The 20,921-nt window shown below is 56.2% G+C and overlaps 2 protein-coding genes across 6 annotated transcripts in view; both read left to right on the top strand.

Annotated features, from left to right (window-relative positions):
• Positions 1-11,363, top strand: part of STRN4 (striatin 4) — a 29,127-nt gene extending 17,764 nt beyond the window's left edge. For 2 of the 4 annotated variants that reach the window (XM_028087991.2, XM_028087993.2), the window contains exons 8-18: positions 117-230; positions 584-699; positions 2,394-2,569; positions 2,671-2,718; positions 3,053-3,174; positions 4,264-4,431; positions 4,610-4,750; positions 5,190-5,288; positions 5,460-5,546; positions 6,780-7,015; positions 7,272-8,251. In XM_028087991.2, coding sequence (XP_027943792.1) covers positions 117-230; positions 584-699; positions 2,394-2,569; positions 2,671-2,718; positions 3,053-3,174; positions 4,264-4,431; positions 4,610-4,750; positions 5,190-5,288; positions 5,460-5,546; positions 6,780-6,949 — 1,241 coding nt within the window. In that variant the 3' untranslated portion in view covers positions 6,950-7,015; positions 7,272-8,251. Of the gene's footprint in view, positions 1-116; positions 231-583; positions 700-2,393; positions 2,570-2,670; positions 2,719-3,052; positions 3,175-4,263; positions 4,432-4,609; positions 4,751-5,189; positions 5,289-5,459; positions 5,547-6,779; positions 7,016-7,271; positions 8,252-11,276 lie in introns of those variants that run through there. The other 2 variants (XM_088027672.1, XM_028087992.2) reach the window with 2 other exon arrangements.
• Positions 11,364-11,442: 79 nt separating this feature from the next.
• The window catches only part of PRKD2 (protein kinase D2), a 32,885-nt gene continuing 23,406 nt past the window's right edge, over positions 11,443-20,921 (top strand). Inside the window, exons 1-3 of one of the 2 annotated variants that reach the window (XM_028087838.2) lie at positions 11,443-11,689; positions 14,035-14,173; positions 18,762-18,893. In XM_028087838.2, coding sequence (XP_027943639.1) covers positions 11,450-11,689; positions 14,035-14,173; positions 18,762-18,893 — 511 coding nt within the window. In that variant the 5' untranslated portion in view covers positions 11,443-11,449. Of the gene's footprint in view, positions 11,690-14,034; positions 14,174-18,569; positions 18,634-18,761; positions 18,894-20,921 lie in introns of those variants that run through there. The other variant, XM_028087840.2, reaches the window with a different exon arrangement.

Genomic DNA, 20,921 nt, shown 5'->3' with positions numbered 1-20,921 from the left:
ACCTTGAGCCCTGCGCTCTGGGGCCAGCACTGCCTGGCTGCCCCACGTTTGCCCAGGAGGGGCTGCTAGTGACCGGGACTGGTGAGCAACTCCAGCCCTGTGCTTTCGTCCCCCAGAAAGCCGGCGGGTCAAACTCCAGGGCATTTTGGCCGACCTCCGGGATGTGGACGGGCTGCCCCCTAAAGTGACTGGTCCCCCTCCTGGCACACCGCAGCCCCGGCCCCACGAAGGTAAGAGGACCCTCTACCCTGGCCCAGTCCCCTGGGGCCCGCGGCAGGGTTGGGGGGTGCTGCAGAGCTAAGCCCAGGGCTTCTGTGTCCTCCGGGTCAGAGCCTGGCCTCTAGTCTGCAGCCTCCCTGTCGCAAAAGTTCGTCTGTCTGTCTGTCTCCCTCTCTTGTCTGTCCTGCCCTGTCTGTCTGTCTCTCCCTGTCTCTTTCTTTCCAGCTGTGATTCTTGATCTTGTTCTCTCCCTGTCTCTCTTTCTGACTCCTTGTTTATCTCCCTCTCTGCCTCTCTCTGTCTCTCTCTCGCTCTCTCTCTCTCCCTGCCCCTCTCTGCCCCCTCCCTCCCCTACCCCTACCAGGTTCCTTTGGCTTCTCCTCAGACGTTTTCATCATGGACACTATCGGGGGCGGGGAGGTGAGCCTGGGGGACTTGGCAGATCTCACCGTCACCAATGACAACGACCTCAGCTGTGATGTAAGTTCTTGGGGTGCCCCACCCCCTGTGGGCCGTCATTGGGCATCCCACACCGAGCCTGCTCTTGCTGAGCTCTGCCTGCTCTCGGCCCCCTAACGGGAGGATGCTGTGAGGTCATTCAGCAGCTCACCCTGGTTCACAGAGTGGTGTAGACGTGGGCGGGGGGCGGGGGAGGCTTGAGGGGGTTACTGAGGTGCAGGGCCTGGAAGACACTGCGGTGTAGCCAGTGCCCAGCTCCTGCAGGCGGCGCTCATTTCCACGCCAGCTTACGTTCATCTCGAGTCCAGGCCCCCCACGGGCTGGAGGCAGGGCAAGGGGGCACAGCATCGGAGGAAGGGGGCTCTGGGCCGGCACGGTGCAGGGCAGATACTCTGTGCGGGAGGTAGGCATTGAGCTGGCCTTTGCAGACAGAAACTGAAAAAGCAGGCATGAGTGGGGCTGGTGGGCAGATGGGCCAGGGTGGAAGGAGACGTCAGGGCCAAGTGTTCAGAACCCAGTTCCCCCGGAGTGGCACCTGGCCACCTGGTAGTTTCTGAATCAGGTGCGTGTGTGCGTTTCCCCATGGCAGAACAGCCACCACAGCTTTGAGCCGGATCTCAAGTGGTTGGTGATCCCAGCGAGGTTGGGGGCACTGCTGTGGGATGCCAGGAAGGGGGGCCAGGGTGGAGGCTTTGAGCAGGAGGGTGTGCCCGTGGGGGCGCCACCGCACAGTGGCGGAGCCTCTGGTCCTAAAGAGCTAGGGCAGTGGTGATGGCAGAGGTGGGGATCCTGGGGGATGGAGCCCACATGAAGGGGCTGGTCAGGTGTGAACCCCCCATGTTGGGACAGGACACTGAGTTTTGCCTGACAGTCTGCTCATCTTTGCCAGCTGGCCACCTCTGGGTCCCCCACAGAGAGCACCACCACCGTCTACCAGGGCATGGGCAGTGTCTCTGGGACCCCCCCCCCCCAGCGACCTGCTGATTCTGCTCCCCAGTCTCTCCCTACCGTGTGTACCTGTCCCCATTTCTGCTCCCCAGCATGTGCTCTCTGTGCCCTCCTCTTTCCCTGAGAGGCTTCTCTCCTGATCCCTTAGCTTCTCTGCAGCCACCCCCATCTTCCCCGGTCCATGTCAGTTCCTTGTTCTAAACCCTTCCAGGGCTCCCTGTTTCACTCAGGGTGAGGTGCAGGTTCCCGAATGTGGCTCTGGCCTCAGCTCCTGCCACTTTGTCCCTTGCTTTCTGTAACCTGGGCCTCTTCTCAGTCTCCGGATCTGCTCCGGCAGCTGCAGGGACTTTGCACATGCAGTGTTCTTCCTCAGTCTCCTCCCCTGACCTGGTTAAGTCCTGCTCCTTTGGCGGCTCCTCAGGAAAGCCCAACTGACCGCCACAGAGGTGGCCAGGCTGCTTGGGTACCTCTTCCCGGTCCATTTTTAATTCCTAGCGCTGCTCGGAGTTCACAGTCCCACGTGCTGTGGGGTAATCTGACGGTCTCCCCCAGGCCCCCTCTGACCTGACTGTGTGCCCAGATTGCAGCTAGTCCCTGCATACTGTAGGACTCACTGAGTGAGCGAGGAGTGCTGTGAGCGCCTGGGGCTGGAGGCCAGTGGCTGGGGGAGGGGGGCACTCCACGTGGGTCTGGGTGACTTGACATCCTGGATGCCAGTCAGCGTCCGTGGGACTGTGGGGACACTGAGGCAGTTCCTCCCACCCCAGCTTTCTGACAGCAAAGATGCCTTTAAGAAGACGTGGAACCCCAAATTCACTCTCCGCTCACACTACGACGGCGTGCGCTCCCTGGCTTTCCACCACAGCCAGTCTGCCTTGCTCACCGCCTCTGAGGACGGCACGCTCAAGCTCTGGAACCTGCAGAAGGCTGTCACAGCCAAGAAGTGAGGGCGGCAACCCCAGAGGGGAGGGGAGGAGGAGGGGGCATTTGGGTTCAGGGTGATGAGGGCTCCCGGTGACATTCGGCTCCTCTGCCTCACCCCAGGAATGCTGCGCTAGATGTGGAACCTATCCACGCCTTCCGGGCTCACAGGTAGGGAAATGCCCCCGAGGGGAGTCTGGTCCCTGGCCTGCTCACTGCTACACCAGGGTCCGATGGCCCTCTGCACACGCACACCCTTGCTCCCAGTGCTCCCCAGACCAGGTGCCCCCATAGCTGGTTCTCAGCCCAGCCTTTGGAGGAGGAAACGGGTGTGGGGAGTTGGGGGAAAGCAGGCCTGGGTGGCACAACCAGAGCCCCAGATGCTGAATTCCTTTTGGCCATCCTTGAAAAATCTAGCAGAGGACTTCAAGGTCCTGTGGTGGGGGCCTGGGGAGGGGTGAGATTGAGTCTTTCATCTCCCCTTCACCACCTGTGTGCCCTGCAGGGGCCCCGTGTTGGCAGTAGCCATGGGCAGCAACAGTGAATGCTGTTACAGTGGCGGGGCGGATGCCCGCATCCACAGCTGGAAGATTCCAGACCTCAACATGGACCCCTACGATGGTTATGGTGAGGACAACCCCCCGCCCCGCCCCGCGGAGGGGAGCATGGAGCAGCGTGTTCAGCGTGTGGCAGGGGTCGGACAGGCTGAGGCAGGAAAGAGGTGGTGTGGGGGGAATGCCTCCCAGAGGAGCTGGTGGGTGAGCTGACTCAGAATCAGCACTGGGGCCGGGGATGAGCCCATGCAGAGGCGCGGCGGGCCCTGGCAGTGCCTTATAGGGCTGAGCGCGGGGAGGTGGCGAGCAGAAGTAGAGCAGGGGAGAGGGGAGAAGGTAGTTGGGCCAGGCTGTAGGGAGTCTGCGCTTGGTCTTTGGCGCACCTTTAATAGTTAAGTGGAGAAGTGATCACACCGTGACTTCTGCCCAGTGTCTGTCCCCTACCTTGTGACACCTCTTTTGATAACTCTTGATGACTTGCACGGTTCTGGGCAGCATTTTGTCATGGTGGAGTTTAGAGGTCTGTCTTCCCTCGAGGAACACATGCTGTTTCCGCAAGAACAGTCCAACCCTGTGAAAGGTCAAGGGTCAGTCCCAGGTAGTATGTGCTCTGGGCCATGCAAGCTGCCCCACACTCGGGGTCAGCAGGGCCTGACCGGAGAGGCCTCTGTGGACTTGAGTGACCAGGGAAGTGGGGCTTGTGCCCCGGGGCGGGAAGGGCTGCAAAGAGCACGGGCTGGACCGGGCCGACCCACAGGGCCCAGGCTGCAAAGGGTCTTGGGGCCACAGGACCACCATTATTCCTTCTCCCCTTAACTAAGTCCTAAAAATCGTGTACCAAGTGCCTGCTTTGTGTCAGGTACCATTGTGGGTCCTGTGGGGTTGGCAGCGAACAGGGGGGGCTCCCTGCCCTCTGAGCTTCCATTCTGGGTTGCCTTCAGAGTCCTAAAACCATCCCAGAAGCGCCAGTGGTCAGAGTGCGAGCAGCTAGCTGGGGCACGTTCCAGTGGTGACGGCTCTGAGGCCCTGAGGAATCTGGGTGAATGGGTGGCTCCAGCCCGGCCGCCTGGCTCCCCGCAGAGTTGGTGCTCTCGAGCTGGCCAGGTTGGTGCTGGCAGTGGCAGCCCTGACGTAGCCCGTTTCCTCCTGTTGGTGTGTCCAGACCCGAGCGTGCTGAGCCATGTCCTGGAGGGCCATGGGGACGCTGTATGGGGCCTAGCCTTCAGTCCCGCCTCCCAGCGCCTGGCCTCCTGCTCTGCCGACGGCACCATCCGTATCTGGGATCCCAGCAGCAGCCCAGCCTGCCTCTGTACCTTCCTCACAGCCAGCGGTGAGTGGAGGGATCAGGCCTGGGAGGGACACCGACACTTCACAGAGGACTCGGGTAGAGCTGGAGGCCCCGACAGGAACGTGACTCCTGATGAGGGCCCAGGCTTCCCAAGTCCCCTCCCCTAGCCCCCAGGCTGGACCAGGCCTAGTAAGCAGCCTTCTCTCCCCTCTGCCCTCAGATCACGGGATCCCCACCTCAGTGGCCTTCACCAGCACCGAGCCTGCCCACATCGTGGCATCCTTCCGCTCTGGCGACACCGTCTTGTATGACCTGGAGGCTGGCAGCGCTCTCCTCTCGCTGGAATCCCGGGGGAGCAGTGGTAAGAGGGGCCCCGGGGCCCGGGCTGGTATCTAAGTGCCTCCAAGGCCCCAGTCCCTCCTGTGGCTTTGGTGACCCGACATCCAGTGAGCAGAAGATGGCTTCCCTACTCCCCTCAGGGGCTCTGGGTGGGAAGGAGATAAGAGTCCCAGCTGCTACCCTTGTGGCTAGCACGGGGCTCCTGGGAAGGCCGAGGAAAGAGAGATCATAGGGACTCGCCTGTCAGGCCTCTTGGTGGAGTGGACGGCCCCTGTGGGTGGCTGTACCCTGTCTTGGGCCACCCCCGGCAGGGCACGGTGCCTGTCTTACAGATGAAGCACTCCAGGCCCGAGCAGGAGAGAGCCAGGCAGGGGCAGGGCTGTGGGACCATGGTTCTCCTCTTGTCTTTGTCCCGGTCTCCCTGATTTCCCCCATGTCTTTCCCTCCTCCTTGTCTTCCAGGCCCAACCCAGATCAACCAGGTGGTGAGTCACCCGAACCAGCCCCTCACTATCACCGCCCACGACGACAGAGGCATCCGCTTCCTGGACAGCCGGACAGGTGAGGCCCCGCCTTCCCAGCCCCCACTCACTCGTGCTCGTGGCGGGGCTGCCCAGGTGACAGAGCTCCTGGGGCCCATGTTGCGGGCTCTCGGCGTCCCGTCTGGGCCTTCGCCTCCCCAGGCAAGGCAGCGAGGGAAAGTAACCTGCCACCCACCCTGTCTTCCCTCAGGGAAATCTGTGCACTCCATGGTTGCCCACCTGGACGCGGTCACCTGCCTCGCCGTGGACCCCAACGGCGTGTTCCTGATGTCGGGAAGTAAGTCGGGACTCTCCGGGCTTCTAAGGAGCAAGGGTGTGTGGGAGTGGAAGAGGAGGAGACGTGGGCACTGGTCACGAGGGAGTCCTCCCGGGCTCGCGGAGGTGGGCGAGCAGAGCCCCCTGGGGACATTTGCCTACATCTTAGTTCGTCCACATAACCCTCTCAGGTGGGCGTGTTGTACTCACCATGCAGATGCGGAAACAGGCTCAGAGAAGTGACGTACTTTGTCTCAGCGAAGTGGGCTGGTTGCAGGAATGAAGTTGGGGTCTGTCTGAGTCTCCGTCCCCATGGGATCTTAGCATTTGGGAGCATGTGTTCTCTGTGGATGAGGGCACTGAAGCCCAGCTCCTGCGCAGCTGTGCCTCCAAAGGATGGGGTGGGACGTGGGCCGACGGAGAACGGCGGTAGCTGCCCAGAGGTGAGGGTGGTGCACGGCTCCTCAGGGAGGCCACGGGCAAGGGGCCTCCTTCCACTGGCCTCTGCTCTTTGCCGTCAGAGCTTGTGGGAGGTGATGAGCGAGCGAGCACACAGGATGGGGACCCATCGTGGCCTGTTTTCCATCTGCCCCATGACAGTAGCAGCTGTCTCCAAGGATTGTGGTAGAGGGTGCGGTCAGTGAGATCGAGTCTGGGGCAGACAGGCTTTGGGACAGGGCCCAGGTCCCCCCTGTGAGGGACAAACAGAGCCGGCCTCCACCACAGCCAGCCTGATACTTCTAACGCCTAAGTCAGGCCGTCTCCATAGGTGGCTCGTGCCTCAAGCCCCAGCCCTGTCTGCTCCCCACTCTCTGACCTCCCCCCACCCCATGTCCCTGCTCAGGCTGCTCCAGCCACACCCACCTCCTGCTGGTCCTCAGAACCTTCCCTTGGCCCACCCTGCTGCCTGCCAGACTCTTCCTCCTGATACCCCCTTGGCCGTTCTGTCCTCACGCTGACCAGTGCTCACAGTGCTGTTGATCCCTCTGGCATGATTCATTCTGCTTTCTTGTTTACTCTCTACCACACTGGAATGTCAACAGCCCCGGGGGGGGGGCGGGGGGGGGTTGGCCTAGTGTGTTCACTGTGCCTCCAGGGCTCAGTACACAACTCTGGCAGCTCGATGCTGGGCCGAGGTGGGTGAACAGGCCGGAGCCCTCACCCAGTGCCAAGGCCGGCTCCTCCAGAGGCTGAGGTTCAGAGGAGCCGGGGTGCATGCTGGGGGACAGCCCTTTCTGCTTCCACACCTACGCAGGCCACGACTGTTCCCTGCGTCTGTGGAGCCTGGACAACAAAACATGCGTGCAGGAGATCACAGCCCACCGCAAGAAGCATGAGGAGGCTATCCATGCTGTCGCGTGCCACCCCAGCAAGGCCCTCATTGCCAGCGCTGGCGCCGACGCCCTGGCCAAGGTCTTCGTATGATGCCCACCTGGCCCCGCCCTGGCTGCCGCGCCGGCTGGGGAGTGGGGCCGGGCAGGTGGCACTGAGGTGAGAGGCTGGACAGGAGGGAGGCTTGGTCTGGGAGGGCAGAAACCCCCTGCCTCCTCACCCCGAACGGGACTTCAAACACGTCCCTTTGCTCGGCCCTTCTAGAGGGTGCCGTGTCCCAAGGTGGTAGTCGAGGCACCTTGTGAGCATCATCGAGGTAGCAGCCCCTGGGCATCGAGAGAGGGGGCTGAGGTGGCCTGAGCTCTTGGACCTGGGGTGTCATGCTCCGGTCTCCCTTCCCTTCTGTCTACCTCAGGTGACTCCCAGCCTCAGTCTGGAGGCCTGGAGGCCCGGCCTCTTCCCGCCTGCCTGGGAGCCTGGTGGTGCTAACGGCCCTTTCCCCAGGAGGCCGACCCCCACGGCCTGTCCTTCCCCAAGCACCCAGCCTGGGGAGCAGCCTCCTTCAGGAATCACCCTCCGGGATAGCCTCGGGGAGTTTCCTCTCTGTGCCCTGACACCCAGTTCTGGTATCTGAGCTGCCTTCTCGGGTGCAGCACAACTGGGGCTGGGTGTCCTTGGGGATCAGCTTTTCCAAGACGCCAGAAGGTGCCAGGTTCTCTCTTTGAACCCCCGACCCCCCCTTCTCCATCTTCCCAGACCTGAGTGGGAGCTGTGCTGGGAGGAGCCCCAGGTGCCCCTGTTCTGGGTCCCCTGGGAAGCCATGGAGCCAGTTGGACCCTGGGCTGCCCTCGGGGAGTACCTGGCCTGGCCCACCCCACAAGCACGCCCGGTTCCCCCACCCTCCCCTCCAGTTCCCTCAACACAGCTTTCCAGACACTACCCAGCGCCTCCAGGGCCAGTAACTGCCTGGGGAGCAGGTGATGCCCTCGGGGGAGGCGCCCACCTCTACCTCCCCCACCGCTCCCAGCACTCCTCCAGGGGCAGCCCCCCAGCCCCCATGGGGTTACCCATGGGGAGAGATGGCCTTCTCTTGCCCCTCCCTAGGGCATGGAGGCTGGAGGGGGTCCCCCGGGTCCCCCACAACTCCCTGTATATCTGTATAAATAAATGGGATGTTAATGGAGCCCCGCCCCCCACCCCCCATGTTGTTATCACTGTGTGATAGTCTGTGTCTCCTCTCTTGGCCCTCCACTCTCTTCCTCTATTTATTTCACTCTCTTTTTTGGGTTCTACCCTGAGCCCTTGGGCCCCCTTCCAGGTTCCTGTTTATAAGCCCCCATCACCTCTGCCCTGGACTTGGATGTGAAACTTGTCTCAATAAACCCTTTGGAGTAAGATGGGTGGTGGTGCTGACTGTCGAGGGACCTGAGGGAGCCGAGAACTTTGGGAGATGAGTCTTGGGCTCTGCCTGGGCTGGGTGGAGCTCAGGGAGGGGATATGATGGGTTGGGGTTTTGTGGTAGGGTGGGGGGTGGGAAGAGAGGGGCCCAGAGTTTGGGCAGGGTGTGGGTGGAGGCCCGGAAATGGGGGCACAGGACCGAATCTCCCCGCGCCTCTCCTTTCTGTTCCTAAGTACTCCCTCCCCCAGGGGCCTCAGCAGCAGCCTGGGGGCAGAGCCCTGGCAAGCAGATGATATAAGGTGACAGATCACTACCTTCTCCTTCTCTCCGCCCCTCCCCCCCCCCCCCCCCCCCCCGCCCTGGGCTTATGTGGAGCCTCAGCCCACACGGAGTGGGGACCGGAGAGCCTGAGACCTGCCCTACAGAATGCCTGCACCCTGCTGGGAGCTGCCACAAGGGTGCAGGTGTTGGAGGTGCCCGGTCCCTCACTGCAGGTGTCCTGAGGAGTCCCATCCCTTCACCAGGTCAGTTACGCACTTAGCAGGAGCCAGACCCCGTGCTAAGTTCCTCACATGCTGGTTCACTGGAACCTCACAACAAGCTCAGGAAGTGGGGATCCGTGAGCACAAGTTACAGAAAATGAGGCGGGGAGGCGCTGCTCGGGACCCCCAGTGGGTCGTAATTCATAGCCAGTCCCATGGGGCTCCCTCTGCACTTTTCGGGGCCTTGGCATCCTCTGTACAACGGGCCTGATGCTAATGCCCACCCCCTGGGTTGCCAGGGGCTGTGCCCCAGGGCCCAGAATAGGACCTGGCCCCTCTTGGGGCCCCGGGAACACTTGAAGAAGGATGCAGGTGGCCAGATGGCCATCAGGTGACACTGACAGGAGCCTAGCTGCGAGCTCCACGTGGCCTTGCTCCCCCCTCATCCCTCAGGGCTCTGAGCAGCTTCCCCAGGTGGTGGTTTGGGTTTTCACTCCAGCCTCAGACTTCCTTCCTCAGCCCCAGCTAGCGCCCGGATGTGGTGGCAGAGTCACTGTACCGACCTCAGCTGCCCTCAGCAGCCCTTTAGTGGGGGGGGGGGCTCCTCTTGAGAGGGGGGGCTCCTCTTGAGGCCCCCATCCCCAACCAGCCCTGCTGGTCTGGAACCCAGGTGGGCGGGTGGCTCATCTCTACTGGGATGCCTTTGAAGCTCAAAGCCAGGCCTTGACCCCTCAGTGAAGGGGGTGGGGTGGCAGCAACTCTAGTGGTGATCTTGGACAAGTCATTTTGCCCCTAGGGGGTTCAGTTTCCTGAATGTAAACTAAACGGCGGCCATTCTTTATTATTAGCTGGGGAGGAGAAATTCAGTCTGAGTTGCTCCTGAAAGGGCTAGAAGAGCTGTTTTAGCATAAGCCTGGCACACAGTAGGCCGGCATTCAATGCTTGCTGGATGACTTGACAGAATGAATGGATTCCTAAACATCTGAGAGCTTCAGGTGCCCACCCCTTTATCTCTGCAAAGTTCAGTGCCGGCCACCACCTGCTGAACCTTCAGCCCTGTGCCACGATCTCAGTAATCCCCCCAAAGACCCTCTGGGCTGAGTCCGATTACTGTCCCATCTTAGAAACAGGCTCAGGGGAAGCCACCTACCTAAAGTCACACAGAGAGACACGTGCACACTGCCCCCGAAAACGATCAGTTCATCGAGAACGTGGGGTGGGTGTGCTGTCTTCCCTGGTTGCTATGGCCCCTCCAGGCACCCCCAGGTCTGTGGCTCTTCACTCTCCTGAGGGCTGGGGCAGAGTGGGGAGCTGATAGAGGGAAACTACACCCCTTCTCCCCCCCCCACCCCACCCCCCACCCCCGTGCCTGACCGGCCCTGCACAGATAACCCAGCCCCGGCCCCTCCAGTTGCCTCCATGCACCTCGTCAAGGCTGCCAGAGACAAGACAGGAGGCAAGGACCTTTGGCCGATCTGGAGGCCTCTGTCTTCCCACCTGTGTAATGGGCTGGGGATCTCTACAGCACCGCCTCCCCTGGGCGGGGGTGGGGGGTGGGGGGGGCGACGCTCTTGAGAAGAGGTAGGCCAAGCCCAGAGGTCCCAGAGCGGGCTGGACCTGACACCAGTTTCCCACCCTTTCCCCTGCGGTGGGCGCCGGATGCAGGCCAGGCTAGACTAGACGGGGCCCCCTTCCTTAAAGGGCCAGGCGCCTTCTCAGCCCCGGCCCCACGACGGTGGCTCGCCCCTCCTCTCCAACTCAGGGAATAGTTAACTTTCCAGACTTGGGTGTGTTGGGGGAAGGAATCGGTCCGGGATCCCTGCCCTGCATCTCACACCCCAGACACCCGGACCCGGGCGGGGCAGGCGACGCCCCCAACTCCGAGGTGCCGGGCCCGCCCTCCCCTTCCGCCCCGGCCCCCAGCAGGCTCCGCCCCTCTCCGACGTCACCGAGGCCCGCGCGGATTGGCCGACCGCGCCATCGCTCGGGACACTTCCTCCTGGGCCGCAGCCGCAGAGTTAAAACTTTGGAGGGGGAAAAAGAGCCACCGGCGCCGAGCGCCGGGTGACCCTCCTTTCCACCCCCCACACACCGCCGCCGGTAACGCCCCCTTCTCCGCGGCCCCCGACCGAACTTTTCTCCAACTTCTGAGACCCGTGAGATTCCCCCTTAGCACCCCGGCCCTCGGGATCCCTTTGCCCATCCCCGGGCCCGTCGGATCCTTGGGATCCACTCGATCCCCGACTCAGAGACTCCTGTCCTCCATCCCCAAGGTCTGATGAAGCCCGCGGACCCCCTTCTTGATTGGATCCTCGTCTTAGAGCCACTGTATTCTGGGATTCCCCCTGCTGCCTTCTCAAGCCTTTCTCTCCCCAAGGGGCTTTGGCTCCGGGGCTCTCCTGATCCCTGAGATTCCGACCTCCTAGATTTTCTTGATTTCTTGGAATCTCTCAAGCGCTGGGTCCCTCAAACCATTAGATTTCTCCTTTATGACTCCCGAGCGTTTGACCCACTAGATTGCCTTTCTTTAATTTCCCAGGGTCCCGCCATCCTCGAGTGCCCTCAACCTGCTAGATTTCTTTTCTCGTATCCCCGGGATTCCCGCGCTCCCACCACCATCTTACCGGCTCCCTCGGATCCAGTGACCCGGGTTCCCCGGGCTCCTTCAGCCGCATCCCGGGTGGGCGCCGGGCGGCCGGGACTCCCCCCGCCATGGCCGCCTCCCCCTCCCATCTCGCCGGGCTCCCAGGCTCTCCCGGGCCGGGGTCTCCTCCGCCCCCCGGCGGCTTGGAGTTGCAGTCGCCGCCGCCTCAACTGGCCCAGGTCCCAGTCCCGAGCTCCGGGGTCTCCTTCCACATCCAGATCGGGCTGACCCGCGAGTTTGTGCTGCTGCCCACCGCCTCTGAGCTGGCCCATGTGAAGCAGCTGGCTTGCTCCATCGTGGACCAGAAGGTAAGAGCGCGGGGTTCCTCCCAACCAGCTTGGGGAGAGGTCCGGAGGGGGTGGGGGCGCGGGCAGAGGTGGCCAGGAGCCTGGCATAGGGGAAGGGGAAAAAGGAGGATTAAACCTTGGGCGACTGGGGGGAACGGGGATGGGGCATTTAGCCCCCAGTTGCCTCCTCATCTCACTACCCATTCGAGGGAGGCCTGGGCAGGGGCGGGGTGCTCCAAAGGCCTCCCCAAATTGCGTGTCCCTGCGTGTTGTTGTTTTCTGCAGCCAGCAGGGAGGAAGGGAGGGGCCAGCTAGGTGTCGAAGTGGGGAGGAAGAGGCAGGTGGGGTGGGGGCCGCAGATGGGGGACCTCTCCATTCAAGCCCATCCGCTTCCATCTCCCATTTGGTGGAAACAGTAGAAACTGAAGCCGCGCTGACCGTGACTATCGGGTGACATGTGTGGGTGTGAGTGCCTGCCCAAGCTGCCAGGGGCAAGTGAGGTCTTCCGAGCCCAGTCTCTGCCCTCCCCCAGGCCTGAGATGTGTGTGGAGGGGCAAGGCACCTCTTTGGAACCCGCAGAGGCTCTGGGGACTCTGTCCCCTCTCCTAATCACAGTGTTACCACTCCTCAGGTCTGATGCTGGCCTGTTAAAATGGGCCCTCCCCAACCCCACCCTACTCTTAGTTTTGGACACCAGGGTCACCATGGTGGGAAGCTGGGGATCATGGCAAGAGGAAATCAGGTGGAACTCAATGCCCGAATTCTAGAATGTTAAAAGTTAGGATAGTGGGTTTCTCTGTTGTTGGAATTCTAGACTGTAAAAATGTTAGAATATTAGAATTCTAGGTTGTTCAAATATGCAACTTCTAGGTAATTGAATTCTTGATATTAAAGTGTCCAGGGGCACCTGGCTGGCTCCATCAGTAGAACATGCGACTCTTGATCTCAGGGTCATGAGTTCCAGCCCCACGTTAGGGGTAAAGCTTACTTAAAAAAAAAAAAAGTGTACAAACATTAGAATCCTAGGTTGTTGGAATACTAAAACATGAAAATGGTAAATATTAGATTCCTGGGTTGTTGGAATCGGAGAATGTTAAAATGTTAGAATTTTGGAATGCTGGGTTGTTGAAATCCTTTAATGGTAAGATACTCAAATGAATCCTAGTTTATTAGATTCCTAGAACATGAAAATATCAGACTGCTGCTGATCTAGGTTGTTGAAATCCCAAAACATGTCATGATAATATGTTGGAACCTAAGATATATATATATCTATCATGATATATATATATATATATTATATATCATGTGAGCATGTTGGAATCCCAAAATGTCCAAATTCCAGAATCTTTTCAGACCCCCAGAAATGAATTGTTTGGGCTTCAGAGAAACATCGGTCCAACTCCCCCATTTTACAGACAGACAAGGAAACTGAAGCTTAGAGACAGACACCTACCCACCCCCCCACCCCACCCCCCGCAAGTAGTCAAGGCCCAGGCAGTCCCTGTGAGCTGTGGACCCTCTTCCAGCAGACAGGAACAATATGGGGCTTCCTTGGCCCTCCACCAAAACCCCAAACCCACAGGTCCAGTTGTCATACCCAACTCAGCCTGCTCTTTGGGAAGACAGATGGGGGTGGGGTAGAGGGCAGACTGTCCCCTGAGTGTAATTTGTCCAGTGCCCAAATCTTTGGCCTCCTCCCTCAGGCCTCGCCCCAGTTTTGTTTTCTGTCTTCTGTCCAGGTGTGGCAGGGCCCCTTTCCTTCCTTCCAGCCGCTCCACCTGGGAGGTTTCACTTTCTGTTCTACCGCCTTTCATTTCCTGCCCCCCGCCCCAGCCCCAGCTAGGGACACCTGGCTCCTCTGGACATTGGGTAGGGGGTACCCTCCCTACCTCCAGCTCCGTTGAGCCCTAGCCTTCCCGCCTCTCCCCCTCCCCCGCAGGAGTCCTAAGTCCCCTTCTTCCAGCTGGCCCCACCCCAGTGGCTGGGCCTGGAGCCAGGTAACAGGGACAATAGATCCAGGAAGGAAGCTGGGGTGGGGTGGGGTCTTAAAGGAGGGGGTGTTCACTTAACCCCCTCACCCCCTGGAAAATTCTAGGTGCTCACACGCCCAGAGCCACTCTCCCTCCCACCCCAGTTTCCCAGTCCAGCCACCGAACTCCATCGGTGCTCTCTCCTAGCACACCTGGGGCTCTGGCACCCTGCCCGCTCTCTCGAGCTCGGGAGGACGCAGGCAGGAAGCTCAGGGCTACGGGGTCTCTGTTTCCGGGGGAAACTGTGGGCCCTGCCCTGGGAGTGTTCCAGACCGCTGCCGCCAAAGGCAGCTCTGAGCCTTGCCGTCACCACCTCTCTCTCCCGCCCCTCAGTTCCCCGAGTGTGGCTTCTACGGTCTTTACGACAAGATCCTTCTCTTCAAACATGACCCCACGTCGGCCAACCTCTTGCAGCTGGTGCGCTCGGTGGGAGACATCCAGGAGGGCGACCTGGTGGAGGTGGTGCTGTCGGGTGAGCGGCGGAGGCCCGCCTGGGGGCGCCACCTCTAGCGGGGGCGGGACTTCTGGGGTGGGCCCAGAAACATGCTTCTTAAAGTCAGGGCCAGTGGTTCCAAGCCTTGGTCGCAAATTAGAATCACCCCTGGAGCTTTGACAAACTGCCGCCCTGGAATGGGTAAATATGTTGCATGTGCACACGGTGAAATTCGCACAGCACCGAACGTAGGCAATGTCCAGCAACATGGATGAATCTCACAAACCTAATGCCGAAAGCCATTTGCTAGACATCAGACTACATATTGTATAGTTCCTTTTATGAAGCGCAGAGACGGATACAGTTAGGAGCGAGGAAGGCTGGTGCCTTCGCCAAAGGGTCAGTGTTCTCCCTGTCGGTGAAGGGCACCACCATCACCTGGGGGGCGTGAGGGAGATTTCTGGGGACTGATTTAAACTTCCATTTGTTTATCAGGGTGTTGGTGACACGGTGTGTACAGTGGACAGTTCACTGAGCCATGCACTGGAGATGTGTCTTTTTCTAGATGTATGTTGTACTTTGATACAGAGTTTTAAATGTTTCCTTCCCCAACCTTGCATAGTGCAATGCTCAGTAAAATGGGTTGAATGAATGGATGACGATTAGCAGAGGTTATGGCCCTGGTGACCTTATTCAGGTTTTAAATATCCTCATGTAGGCCGGCAACTCTTGGATTTTTATTCATCCCGATCTCCCTCTGCTAAATGCAAATCTCAGTCATGCAGCTTGTCCCCCTGACACTTTTATTTGGCAGCTCCAGGCATCTCAGAGATGGCCTCTCCAAGACAGAAATCTTGACTTTGTCCTCCTTTCTTCCAGCAGCGTTCTCCACCTTGGTGGAGGGCATCACCATTCACTCAGGTGCTCATGCCCCAAATCCTGGCAGCATCCTTGACTCCTCCTTTTTCTCTCACCCCTTCACTTGATCCGTCATCAAACCAACTGGTCTTACCTTTAACATTCATTCTGAATGTATTTCTTACAGCCTCCTGTGGTTCAAGCAGCGATCACCTCCTGCCTAGACTGTTACCGTAGCTCACAAGTCAGATCCTGACACTTCACTGCTCAGAATCCTCCCATGGCTCCCCATTACCCTTGGAATAAAATGCAAACTCCTCAAATGGCCTTATTATGGCTGTCCTGATCTGGCCCCTGCCAGTTCCCTGGATTCACCTGTTGCACTGTCCCCCTTACTTTCTTTGTTCCTGGCATGGTTGTCTGTTCCCTGTCCCTTGAATAAACTGAGCTGCCGCCCATCTCCGGGTGTGTGCACTAGTCTCCCCGCCCCATCTTCTCATAGCTAGCTCCTTTGTGTTGTTTGGATCTGAGCTTAAATGCCATTTCCTCCGGTGTCTGAAATTTCCTTCTCTGTGTGTTTATGTTCCCTGTCTGTCTCCCCCAAAAGAAAGTCAGCTCCCTGAGAGTGGGCTGTTCATAGCTTTACCCTGAGTGTGTAAGCAGTGCTTGGCACATAGAAGAGAGTCCCCTTTCTGTTGCACGATAACAAGGAAAATAGCTCAAAATTGACCGAAATTCAGGGGTGAGGTAGGAAAGAGGAGACTTAGCGCAAAAATGAAACTTTAAAAATAAAAGCCAAGATTTATTGAGGACTTTCTATGTGCTCTGTTTAAAGAGCACTGTTTAAAATTTTTAATTTTTAGGGACGCCTGGGTGGCTCAGTCAGTTAAGCGTCTGCCTTTGGCTTGGGTCATGATCCAAGGGTCCTGGGATCGAGTCCCACATCAGGCTCCCTGCTCAGCAGGGACTCTGCTTCTCCCTCTGCTGCTCTGCCTGCTTGTGCCCTCTCTCTCTTTGACAAATAAATAGGTAAAAATCTTAAAAATAAATAAATAAAATTTTAAACTTAAAAAAAAAAAACCAACATGGGGCACTTCGCTGGCTCAGTCCGTAGATTGTGCAACTCTGGATCTCAGGGTTGTGGGTTCAAGCCCCTCGTTGGGTGTAGAGATGACTTAAAAATAAAATCTTAAAAAAATAATAAAATAAAAAAAGAACTCTGTTTTAAAAGCTTTCCATATATTAGTTCATTTAGCCCTTAAGAGAGAATCTATAGGGGTGCCTGTGTGGCTCAGTCGTTAAGCGTCTGCCTTCGGCTCAGGTCATGATCCCAGGGTCCTGGGATCGAGCCCCTCATCGGGCTCCCTGCTCAGCGGGAAGCCTGCTTCTCCCTCTCTCTCTGACCCTCCTCCACTTGTGCTCTATCTCTCTCCGTCTGTCTCAAATAAATAAATAAAATCTTTAAAAAAAATCTATAAAGAATACTATTGTGATACTGGGTGTGTTCTTTCCTAGACACCTGCGTGGCTCATACCCTTGCCTCCTTCAGGCTTTTGCCCTAATGACACCTGAAGGGGGCCTTCCTCAACCACCTATTTAAAATTATACATCTTGTACCTTCCCACTCTCCCTTCTCTGCTTAATTTTTCTCCTTAGCACTTACTGACTTCTAGCCTGCTGTATATATGTTTTTTTGGAGTTGTGATTTATTTCTTGAATATATATATATACTGCAAATACATATATACATAATGTGCAAATATATAATTTGTGTAATTTTTTTTAAAGATTTTATTTATTTCTTTGACAGAGAGAGAGATAGTGAGAGCAGGAACACAAGCAGGGGGAGTGGGAGAGGGAGAAGCAGGCTCCCCGCGGAGCAGAGAGCCCGATGCGGGGCTTGATCCCAGGACCCTGGGATCACGACCTGAGCCGAAGGCAGACGCTTAACGACTGAGCCACCCAGGCGCCCCATAAAGGCATAATATGTTTTATATTTTATATATTTTTATATATTATGTATGTAAATATACATAATATATATACATAATACATATCTATATATTATATAACATATAATATAATATGCTATAATATAACATGATATATAATGTTATGTTATAAATATATAACATATACTATAATATATAATACGTATGATTTACATTATATATAAATATACACAATGTAGAAATATATACATACTTATGTACATAATATATGCATAATGTGCAAATATATATATATTTTAACCCTAGGGAAAAGTGCAAAGTTATACGTATAGAGGCAGACTAAGAACATCAAATGAGAGCATGCAAGTGTATGTTTCGGCTGAGCTGTGTCTTCTGGAGTACCCAGTTTATGTTGGTTCTCAATATTCGTCCTGTTATTGAGAAAGGAAATATTTGCTTGACAGGTTTTTTTTTTTAATTATTTGAGTACAGTAGACACATGCTGTATACTTTATTACATAAACCTGTCCAAGAGGCAATAAATTCAGTACTAAAAGCAAGAACTTTGGCCACACTGGCCCAGGTTCGATTTCAAGTTCCACAGCTTGCTAGCTGTGTGACCTTGGGCAAGTTGCTTCACCTCTCTGTGCTACAATCGTCTCATCTGGAAAATGGGGATAATAACAGTACCTCCAGGGCTTTTGAGAGAACTGAATTCACTAGTATTTTAAAATACGTGGAGCAGTGCCTGGCACTAGGTAATTGCTAGGTTGGGTGATTTTTTTTTTAAGATTTTTTATATATATATTTTTAAAGATTTATTTATTTATTTGAGAGAGAGATTGAGAGAGCAAGCAAGAGAGCACGGCAGTGGGAGTGGCAGAGGGAGAGGGAGAAGCAGGCTCCCCACTGAGCAGGGAGGGCTTCCCTGGGCTAGATCCTAGGCTGCGAGGATCATGACCTGAGCCAAAGGCAGACGCTTAACCAGCTGAGCCACCCAGGCACCCCATTTTTTAAAATACATTTTATTTATTTATTTGAGAGAGAGAGAGAGTACACAAGCCTTGGGGAGGTGACAGAGGGAGAGGGAGAAGCAAATTCCCTGCCCAGCAGGGAGCCTAACGTGGGGCTGGATCCCAGGCCCCAGGGATCATGACCTGAGCCGAAACCAGGTGCCTAACCAACTGAGCCACCCAGGCACCCCTGGGTGATTGTTAAATAAGAATATTTATTTTTCTTTGGTTGTCAGCCTCCCTTACTAGAGGCCAGGAAGGGAATTTGTTTGTTCTGTGTGATGTCCCTGGCACCTAGAACAATGCTCAGTAAATGTTTGTTGGATTTCCATTTTAAAGACGAGAAAACTGAGATATATAGGTATTTGGTTTTTCCTCTTGACACTCAAGCTCCATCCTAGATCAGCAATTCTGAGGGTGGGACCCAGGCATCTGTATCGGTATTGTTAAATTTTATTTTAAAATGTTTAATTGTGAAATATACATATCATAAAATTTACCATCTTAACCATTTTTAAGTCTCCTGTTTAGTAGGGTTAATGACATTCACGCTGTCCTGCAACAGTCTCCAGGAATATTTTCATCTTGCAGAACTGAAACTCTGTATCCACTAAACAACTCCCTAGTCCCCGGCATAGGTGTCTCGCCCAGGGGTGACGCTGGGATATGAACCCAGGTAGAGTGTAGTATGCGAGTGAATGAAGGAAGGCAAGATCACACCTTGCCGCGGGGAGGACTGTGAGAAACCCAGGAACAGCCCTCGCTGCCCCGGCTCAACCATCCGCCCCTCCCTGCTGCCTGCAGCTTCGGCCACATTTGAGGACTTCCAGATCCGCCCGCACGCCCTCACGGTGCACTCCTACCGAGCGCCGGCCTTCTGTGATCACTGCGGGGAGATGCTCTTCGGCTTAGTGCGCCAAGGCCTCAAGTGTGATGGTAAGGGGAGAGGGGCTGGAGGCGAGGCCCAGAAGTGTGTGTGGAGGGGACAGGAGGGTAGGGCGGGGGTGGAGCTCAGAGGTAGGAGGCGTGGCTCGGAGGGAGAGGTAAGGGCCTAGAGGCGGAGCTTGGGGGAGGAGCTGGGGAGGGACTTGAGTGATGGGTGGGGCCCGGGGCGGGGCTCAGCTCCGGAGGTGGAGCCTGATTTGGAGCTCCGAGGGAGAGGTAAGGGGGCAGAGCTTGGGGGAGGAGAAGGGGAATGGGCACAGGGAAGAAGGTGGAGCCTATATAACAGGAATCCCCAGAGAAACAGCCAGTAGGAGGTAGATATTAAGGGATATTTGGAAGGAATTAGCTTACAGGATTGTCGGGGCTGGCCAAGCAACTCTGAAATCCATAGGGCAGCCCATCAGGAAGGGCAGGCTGGACTCCCGGGCAGAATTTCTTCATCTGGGAAATCTCAACTCTGCTTTTTAACCTTTCAACTGATTGAAACGGGCCCACCCAGATTAACTAGAATACTCTCCCTCACTTCAAGTCATCTGACTGTGGACTTGAATCACACCTACAAAATACCCTTACAGCAAACCCTACATTAGCATCTGAATTACTGGGGTTGACACATAAGCTGACCATTAGAGTCCACTCCTTATTGATTTGGCCCCTCAGTGTGCCAGGGCTTGCCATAACAAAATACCCACAGGCCGAGTGGTTTAAACAACACATATTTATAACTCACGGTTCCAGAGGCTGGAAAGTTTAAGATCACACTTCAGACAGGGCGTGGTTCCTGGTGAGAATCCTCTTTCTGGCTTGCACACGCCTGCCATCTCGCTGTGTAGCTCACATGGTGTGCAGAGAGACACAGTTTCCCTTTTATAGACCCAGGTCGCATCGGATCAGCGCCCCACCTTTATGGCCTCATTTAACCTTAATTACCTCCTTAAAGGCCCATTTTTCAAACACAGTCACATTGTGGGTTAGGGCATCAGCTATGACTTTGGGGGGATGGACACTTGTTCAGTCTACAACAAGCACCCATACACATGTCCTTCAATCATACTTAAAAAAATAAAGAAACACACCAGTGTGTCTCAAGGTTAAGCCCAAGTGTTAGGTTCCGCAGGTCCACTCTTCCCATCTTCCATGCTTCTGAGCGAGAACATTGAGATCTTGCCCCACCTGCAGACGAAGGCCACACCGCCGCCTTGCCAATACACACAGCAGATGAAGATCATCCATTCTGTGAAGACTGCACCTCCATTAGAAGCATATTCTTGGATGTTCCATCATCTAAGGACCTCCAGCTTCGTGGCGGTCACGCTCATATGGAAATCTCAAGTCTTCAGTGCCCCTGGTGTTCCAGATGACCTGCAGCATTGACCAGGATTGTTATTACGCAGCCCTAAATATACCTGTGGCATTTAGGGGCTCGAGGGATGCTAGCCACGTCAGGCCTGCAGAAAAGCGATTCAGTGCTTTCAAAACTGTTATCAGTACTGCCATTGTGCACAAACCATATCCAACTCTTGGTGTCTTGGCTTATGTAACCTTCATCATGGCGCAATCCTGGTGATCAAATTTTTTTTTGAGAGAGAGAGAAAGAGCATGCATGCACATGGGCAAGCAGGGAGGACGGGGGAGGAGCAGAGGGAGAGGGAGAGAGAGAATCTTAAGCAGGCTCCATGCTCAGCAAGGAGCCTGATGTGGGGCTCGATTTCACGACCCTGAGATTATGACCTGAGCCGAAACCAGAGCCAGATGCTCAACCGACTGAGCCACCCAGGAGCCCCCTGGTGTCATCGAGTCTAATGGGCACCCTCAGCACGGACTTCATTGGTTCAACATCACAGATGATGGTCCTCGTTCATGTGATTCCAATGGAGTCCCAAATGACTTCTTTTTTTTTTTTAGATTTTATTTATTTATTTGACAGAGAGAGACACAGTGAGAGAGGGAACACAAGCAGGGGGAGAGGGAGAAGCAGGCTTCCCGCAGAGCAGGGAGCCCGATGCGGGGCTCGATCCC

Source organism: Eumetopias jubatus, unplaced genomic scaffold (genome assembly GCF_037043125.1).
Source record: "Eumetopias jubatus isolate StellerSeaLion01/CBP00866 unplaced genomic scaffold, mEumJub1_p1.0 scaffold_10, whole genome shotgun sequence".
Lineage (NCBI taxonomy): Eukaryota > Metazoa > Chordata > Mammalia > Carnivora > Otariidae > Eumetopias > Eumetopias jubatus.
Note: the sequence above shows the minus strand (reverse complement) of the source record. Positions and strands in the feature narration are given on the sequence as shown.